Source organism: Opisthorchis viverrini (genome assembly GCF_000715545.1).
Source record: "Opisthorchis viverrini unplaced genomic scaffold opera_v5_395, whole genome shotgun sequence".
NCBI classification, from domain to species: Eukaryota; Metazoa; Platyhelminthes; class Trematoda; order Opisthorchiida; family Opisthorchiidae; genus Opisthorchis; species Opisthorchis viverrini.
The window spans coordinates 202272-210601 of record NW_008752054.1 but is presented as its reverse complement, the minus strand read 5'-3'; the positions used below and the strand labels follow the sequence as shown (position 1 = coordinate 210601).

At 46.5% G+C, this 8330-nt stretch overlaps 1 protein-coding gene across 1 annotated transcript in view; it reads left to right on the top strand.

Annotated features, from left to right (window-relative positions):
* Positions 1-8330, top strand: part of T265_10689 (hypothetical protein) — a gene marked incomplete at both ends in the record, with an annotated part of 51486 nt that overhangs the window by 19617 nt on the left and 23539 nt on the right. Inside the window, 2 exons of the mRNA XM_009177144.1 lie at positions 4681-5294; positions 7059-7973. Coding sequence (XP_009175408.1) covers positions 4736-5294; positions 7059-7973 — 1474 coding nt within the window. The remainder of the gene's footprint in view (positions 1-4680; positions 5295-7058; positions 7974-8330) is intronic.

Here is an 8330-nt window from a genome sequence, read left to right as displayed (position 1 = left end):
GGAAATCCAGGAATACTAGAATTGTGGTCCGCTTCTACCACCGCATCATAAAACTTGTCTTTGATGATGTCAGAGCAACTTTTGATGGGGGCGTTAGCAAGCACGGCAGCAGACAACGAATCCAGGAATACTAGAATTGTGGATCGCTTCTACCACCGCATCATAAAACTTGTCTTTGATGATGTCAGAGCAACTTTTGATGGGGGCGTTAGCAAGCACGGCAGACAGACAACGATCAACTTCCCTCTTGTGAGACTCCATGGACGTTTACAGACGGGCTGCGCAGAGGTGACTGCTAACGGTTATCCAACCAACCAGGGATCCTTCAGCTCTGTGACTTAAGACGATACCGACTCCCCTACATCTTTTCGCTTCTGGATTGCCAGAGGTGAGCAGCCGGAAGGGGACGAGAAGCGATGACCCGTCAACGTCTTTGCATGCATTTTGATTCCCTGGTTTTGATGCAACACATTGTCAAGCGAATCTGGTGTGAGAATAAGAGCAGCTTGTCGCCCTGTTCACTTCAGGATTGAAAATTAATTTTGAGATGCCAGAGACTGTCGGCCCCGACGATCCGTAGATGTCACCTTGTAGACCGATGCAAGACCAACGGAGACGTCAGTCTTAACGGGTGGGCCTGCAAAGAGAATGTGCAATAGTGTGGAAAAGGGATGTAAACGAGGATGAAATGAGGCTTTAGCAGTAGCCCGTTTCCGACTGCCCGCCCTACTGTATGCAGGAAGTTCATAATCATTTTCAGCTGTAAAAACCGCGTATTTGTCGGTTGTTGTCCATCTTTTTCACTTATCATTTCGCTGACCGTTGCTTTCCTGGGGTCAGTCGAATGTATCAGTTGATACAGGGCGCGGTTGTTCCCGGTAGCAAAATCCTTCTCCATCTCCCATGCTTTCAAAGTCCACCAGAGCTCTTGGTCCTTCCTTAAACTCTTCACTATTTGGCGTTTGAGGGATCTGCGTGCGCCGTCGTACTCGTTGCCGGCTGGTATGGCTTTCCTGGCATCAATCATGGATAACGACCTCGACGACGTCCATTTGTCTTGTGGTCGAATTGAAGAAGTCACGCAGGCAGCACTGAAGGCCGCTAGTATAGCTCCTTTCACATTTTGCCACGTTTCGCCCACATGCTCACTGCCACCACAGTATTGGTTTTCTGTGAAAAGTTGTTGGGTCAGCTCTGATCGATACTGTTGAGGTATGGTAGTTCTTCGAAGATAGTGGATTGGCGTGCTTGCTGACTTGCGAGGGCCTGAAGGGAAACGAACTGTCAGGCGTGCACGCACCATGACGTGATCAGAATCAAGTGGTTTACCGCAGAAGGAACGGCAGTCTTGAATTGTAGCTCTCCATCGGTGACTGATGGCCACACGGTCCAATCGGGTCCGAATAGCTCTCGATAGAAACTATTTTCAGCCTCAGCATTGCGTTCCGTTGGAGCAGAAGCCGACACTACAAACAGGCATCGCGTTTTATGCCGAGAGGCATTGAGCTTGGTTGAGCTGGATAACCGGACGGCGCAAAGACGACTGTTCACTGGGATCCAATCCAGCAAAGCGCGTTCAGCTCTGGGGCTGAGTGCATTTCCCACGCCGTATATTCCACAAGTCATCGCTTCTGGGTCACCGGACACACGGAGGGAGAAGTGTGAGAAAGCTGAGTTCGTTCTTGGCGTTCTGAGATGCATAACCGCGCTTGGGTCTTGTATGCGTGTTTCGGTGACACAGCACACCACCAATTTTAAGGGAGCATAGGGTTTCAGCAAGTATTGTCTGTTTGCCAATTTGACATAGAGTGTGGGCGCCAAAAGCTCCTATATGGAAAGGATCTCGTGGATCTAGAAAGGTTTTATTTTGTTCATTGTTAATAGGCAGCGAGAGGCATAAGGCGCTTCGGTCAGACAACAGATATTCAAATGACCCAGCGACGTTTGCTTGTGTAATGGGAAGGGTTTGGGGAGGGACATCAGTGGACACCGAACTGTGCAAGTCAGTTAACCCGGCTGATGATACCACGCGACGACCGGTGTGGCTTGACAATGTCAGCAATAGGAGTCGTGGTTGTGCTTAGATTTGGTACTTCTAGGGCCTACAGACTACACAGGAGGACAGTTGAGGTCCTCCACCGAAGACTTTGTTTCAGAAGTCTGGCCGCAAGACAGTGGTGTTTGACGGAAATGGCATTGCTACGCATTTTCCAACCTCCAACCTTGGGGACCAGGTAACTTTCTTAGTCAAACCTCTAATCATTTACCAACGTGGTATCAGAGAATGCGGGAGCATATGCCATCACACCACGCTGAGTTCCAATCTCTGCGATAGATTGATAACAGACAACGGACTTGGTCGCCAAAAAAGTCTTCTATATTCTGAAGGACAGGTTTTGGCCATCTGGTTCAGTTTTGCTCCATAATCTCCTGCTGCGCAATATCATTTTTGGTGACATCACGCACCGTGCCTAAAGTCGTCGGCAGTTTTGTAGTCCCCAATACCGCAGCATGGTTTGACAGCATCGGATACTTTAACGGTGCCTTCTGGTTCCATCGCGCGAAAACCAGTCAAGCGCATCTGCCTGTCCAATGTTTTCTATCAAGGTTTGGAAAGTTATAGCCTAACAGGACTGCATTCCTAGTTAGAATCGGTTGAGTAGAAGACCGAAATATCCTTCTGGGAACCAAATGTATCCAGCGGTTTAAACATGAGGTTGCTGAAAACTGGAGAACGTCATAAACGAGAATATCAACCAGTTCCAAGTGTCTCCTGGTACCAAATCGGTATTCAGATGGAGTCGCAAAGTATTTTGTGTAACTTTACATCAAAAATGGTTAAAATCGTTTCATTTTTGACGGCTTTAGTTTGCTTGATCAAATGATCTTGCTCCGTGGTCTATCGTCCCCTACATACCATCGAAGAGTTTATGGTTAATAGCTGCTTAGGTAGTGAGGACAATGGTTATGAGAACGATAGGCAGAGGTTGAACTAGGTAGGCAGAGTTTTGACTTCAAAATGGCCTCGAATATAAGCTGGCAGTCGCAGTGCATAACTGGAGAAAAGCGCGTCACCAGCTTATTAGCTCTAAAAATGGTTTGAGCTAGGCAATATTGTCGTTGGGTATATTCTCACAATTGCAGCGATATTTGACGGGTCGGACAGGCGGTTTTTTTGTTGGTAATGAGCCCGAGTTGTTCCGTCGAACTTAGCAGGAATTCAGTTTTCTTTCTAAAGCCAGAAACGGTAGTCACGTATCCGTTAGACAACGAACCCAGCCGTGCCAGAAGCTTTTCATACTGTTGATAATGATGAAGCTGGAGTGGTTAGAGCGCGAATTTACTGACCGGACCGTGTTTGGGTATATTCTCACAATTGCAGCGATATTTGACGGGTCGGACAGGCGGTTTTTTTGTTGGTAATGAGCCCGAGTTGTTCCGTCGAACTTAGCAGGAATTCAGTTTTCTTTCTAAAGCCAGAAACGGTAGTCACGTATCCGTTAGACAACGAACCCAGCCGTGCCAGAAGCTTTTCATACTGTTGATAATGATGAAGCTGGAGTGGTTAGAGCGCGAATTTACTGACCGGAAGGTCCGTGTTTGGTACCAGACTTACGCCCCTCGACTGTCTAGGGAGTCCAGGCCTGGACAAGCTGGCAGTATCCCAGCCCTCGTGCTTCCATCGGATGGCATGTCAGTTAGGCACCGAAAGGGTACTACGGGTGAACGATATATATCAGTCACTCTCACGACGACCATGCACACAATGTCTTCCACACTTCCAGGATGCTGACGTCGGCTTTGCTGCTGACGCGGAAAGCTGCTTCAAGATGTTTTTTGCAATACTGATATTAGAGTTGGATGATGGTCTCTCCAGATGTTTTCTTATTTAAGGCTCAAGGACTGCTGGCACTCGTGAATGATGGTGCGTTTTGTCGAGGGACTTTTCAATCTTGTTCAACAGCCTCGCTCTGAAATAACTGAATGTGATTGGAGGCCACATATGAAAACTATGCATTTGAACTAGTATCCCATCATAGTAGTTCGCATAAGTGGTGTAGTCCTCTGACATCTTTTTCACCGGTTTCACACAGTGAAATCGAAAACCGAACAAGGAAATTTTCTGAGAACCGCGTATGGCTTCGTCCAAGCAGGGATCTCGTATACTCCCCGACAGGAGTGTGTCCCGTTGTACAGCGTTTTCGGAGCATCATCTTTGTGCATGAGTTGGACTCTGTAAACACCTTTGTAATATTTGAACCGAATTAGGTTTATAATGGAACTTTGCTACGCTGTTTGCGGTCAAGTCAGCGGAATCAGAAACTTAGTGACGAAAAATGCATCTCTATGACGATCAAGCAAGTGCAAAATTACCGGGGATGTTTTTTGAGTTTGAATCAAAGTTGCCCGCTCGGCGTCGAATGACGTTACTACCAGGATATCCTGAACATTCGAATATTGCCGGTCATCCCTGACTGACTGCGTGAATGTCCAATCGTCAACTACCTTTTCTGTTTCTTAGACTTGATGACCTTTCAAAAACCATTTCGGCGCAGTTGGTGGTTCTCAGTAGGCTATTTTCGATAGCCTGATGTTATAGAAACTAATTTATTGAACATGGTTTTAGGTAGCTTGAAGACCAGATTTTTGTTCTATAATGGATCCCTTGTTCCGTTTCAGCGTGTAGACACATCGTAATGTGACAGTTTCGTAGTTCAACGGTCCGGATGCGAACATGTCCAAGGTATGTATTCGTTTCCTGTCACATGATCTACTCCTTCAGGTAGAAGATCCGGGTGTTCAAAAGAATCCTTCCCTGGAGTGTATAAACGCCGGTTTCACTTTCCGAAGTAAAGCACCTGGATGTAACGTCTTACATATGCCTCACGCACCGGTTTCACAAGCTGCTCTCAGTGCTTCTGGTCCATGTGATTGGTTAGCTTCCTCAAATCCGTCTACGGAGGACTCAACGCCCTCCGTAACCGGTTTAACCTTCGAGGAAACACGAATGTTATGGAGCAATAGTGCGCTGTTGCCCAGTGCTTCAGTTCAAGATGTTCCCGTCATAAAATCGCTCACACTCAACTCGGTGCCGTGGGAGTTGCCTTCGACCCACACGACCTCTAATTCGATACCCATGAATTCAAATCGCAGGGAAAAGATCGGGTCGGTACAGTTTACCGAATCCGGTATAGCTGAAGGAGGTATCTTGATGTCACCAGGCTCAAAGGATATGGCAACCCTAGGGATGCAGATGGTTGATCAAGTGCTGAGCAATTCTCCCGGCACTGGAGGTAAATTTCCCTTAGTAAACCATTGTCGCTTTTGAAAATGTGCATGCCGCGGAACCTTGTTCTAATTACTTTATCGTGAATGCCTAGAACCACCGATTATTTACCAAACCTCTCTGAAACGATGACTTCCCAATCGGTCCCAAACATTTTCCAATTGACTGAGAGCCTTTCATTTTATGCAAGTCCTTGCAATGTTTGGTAGTATGACATCAAGTACACTGGTTCTAAGCCAAAAGCGTCCCTTCTTCAGAAGAGGTGGCTGACAGGAACTAAATTATGTGGCAAGTCGTCGTAACTAGACACAATTAACAGGGGCCATCCAAGGGGATACAATCATTAGTTACCGAGGTACATCAGCAAAGAGTCTTACTTATGAATGAAAGCATAAGGTCCGTGTAGAGAATTGCTTGTGATAGCTTAGTATCTTCATGGAACTGGATTGCGACCTTCCATACACTGGTGAACTCCGGCGCGTGCTTCATGTCAGACGGATTTTCTATCGCTCCCGTCTACATGAATGCTGATGGACTCGTTGAAACCGTAAGAAGAGTTTTTTAACCAGGGTGACCGTACAGGAAGTGTATGGTACCAACGTACTGATCTCAGAGCTGCGTTTACTTCACCCTCGTCGCATTCTGAATCCATCTTATGGACACAGAAACGTTCTGTAGTTTTCAATGTTCGAAGTTCCTCTATACTTTAATTTGGCCACTTTGTCTTCTGTGGGTAGAACTTACTTCATTTCTCATAACAGATATCTTCCTGCTAGAAAGGAGACTAAATAGGTTCCTTTTGTTGGTCATGAACTAAATGGCGAGTATCGTTCTGGATACTTGCATGGGACCAACCCACCTTCACCGTATCTAGCCTTTATCATGGGGTGGCTTGTTTCTACTGTGATAATCGACTTGGATAGTAGCCTGAATGAAGATCGCATGTGAATACAGATCGAGACTATCTTCAGTTAAATTTGGTCGGCCTAGCCTTATTTGTGCTGCCTATGAGTCCATGCACACCCTTTTCATGAACTAAAATGACTCAATGATGACTGGTAATGTATGTAGCCGCACAGTAAATCGCCAGATGTAAACTGTGATTGTGAACCTATGTTCCTCGCTCTGATTTAAAAAAGTTACTGCCCCTTGGTCAATGGCAAGTCCTCTTCACGGGGATTCTCCTTAGAAATATAACTCAATGGAACTGTTATTCCGACCAAAGTGCTCTAAATAAGAGGTATCCTTTCATCCTAAATTTGTAAGCGTTGCAGCAGATGTTACCAGTATACCATTTTTGCTTCCTCCTAGTTTCCCTATCCACTAGGTATAAAGTTGATGTGCTTTCTGCTGATGGGTGGCCGTTCTGGTGTGTGTTGTTGATATATGGTTGAAGCAGTCATCTTGTAACCGTCTACCGAAGAGCTCATTGATTGAACAACCCCGCTTTTAACCTGTGTCGTTATTCGTTCTACATTCGAGCAATAAACAACACGTGTTTATCACTTGTGCAAATGATAGTGTAATTTGACTGGTTATACGGTATTTGGTTTTCACTTAACTCAGAAAACTTTCAGTGGGGTAGAATGTGACTTCTAAACCGGGTAACAGTACTTAGTCAGAGAGGGATTTTTTTGTACGATTACCGTTTGTTCGATGGAGTTTCTCAGGTGTTGCTGCCTTGGTATCTCGGAATGCTAATCTACCGCTCAGCAATTTAAACCTTCGTTTCTTTGGCTTAATCTGTCCTTCTAACTTCGCTTCATTTCAGCTCTATTACTTCGAGAGTTTCAGGACAACCAACATGGAGCATACCGCACTGCAGTATCTTCAACTACGCTGACCAGCTCGACAACCCCAAGCGCGTCTTTCTCGTACGATCCCGAGCTAAGACCCTTGGAAAACGACACAACAAGTATCGCGCATACAGGCGCCATCGCTACCGCAGTTACTAGTTGTTTCAATTCAGCACAGTTTTATATTCGTCCGTCAAACTCGACAAGGCCAGCACTTCCTCACATCCCGATTCCATATCCACTCATGTCCAACCAGATCTCTGATTTTATGCAGTACAGCAACCCCGCATGTTCCGACCCCACTGGTAGTGAGTACCGCGAAAATTCGGCTCACTCTGAAAACCTTTTACACCAACTCATCGGCGTTCACTCGGGAGTTGAAACTCCCGTATCCACACCGACTGCGGTAACTTCCGCCATCCCTCTTGGATTACCGGTGTCTCAAGCTTCTAGAGAGGCGCGACTTCTTGGGCAGTCAGAGGTAAACCCGGTTATGTCCATGGTCCCGCAAGCTGACCAGGTACATCGATATCAGCACATGGACGCGGGCTACATGCCTCATCCGAGTCAACACGGACAATTCAATCCTCTTGCTGTTGCAAATCCAGGCAGTTCCATCAATCCTTCGGAAATGACTGTCTATCCCGAACAGAATGGCTCAATGGCACCCGCCATCGGTCCTCTGACTTCTGTCGGTGCTGAAGGGTTCGCAGCAAGCGCTCGCATCCCGACAGTTTTCAATCCGGTCGATCAAAATAGTTGTCCGGGTTACGCTGCTCCATCATTGGATTACTATTTAAATGGGACATATAATGCGGAGAGCAACCGTTTACCGGAACAACCAGTCCTTGAGAACATGGGTGGTACATTTCCCACGACCTCCCAGTTAGGTAAGCTTTCGGTTTATTGTGTGCCTATTCCTCACCTTTACTGTAACACCGCTCATATACTGGCTCGTCATTAGCATTTTTACTGGAAGCCAGTGCATATATTTTTCGTCAGCGTGAGCTTTGTTCGGTCGTCGATATTAAACCGATCCAATCTATAAACGTTGACTGCCCTCAGCCATTTAGCCTCTGTGCGGTTCGTCTGGCAACGTCTGTGAAGGAGTCTCACAAGCGACAATTCGATAGATGTCTGTTTATCGTGTCTGCCTACGCCCCAACTGACTGTAGCTCCGACGCACTGAATGCCCCGCTGCGGCGAGCTAAAAGCTCAGGCATTGTGGTGGTTGCCGGATATATGAA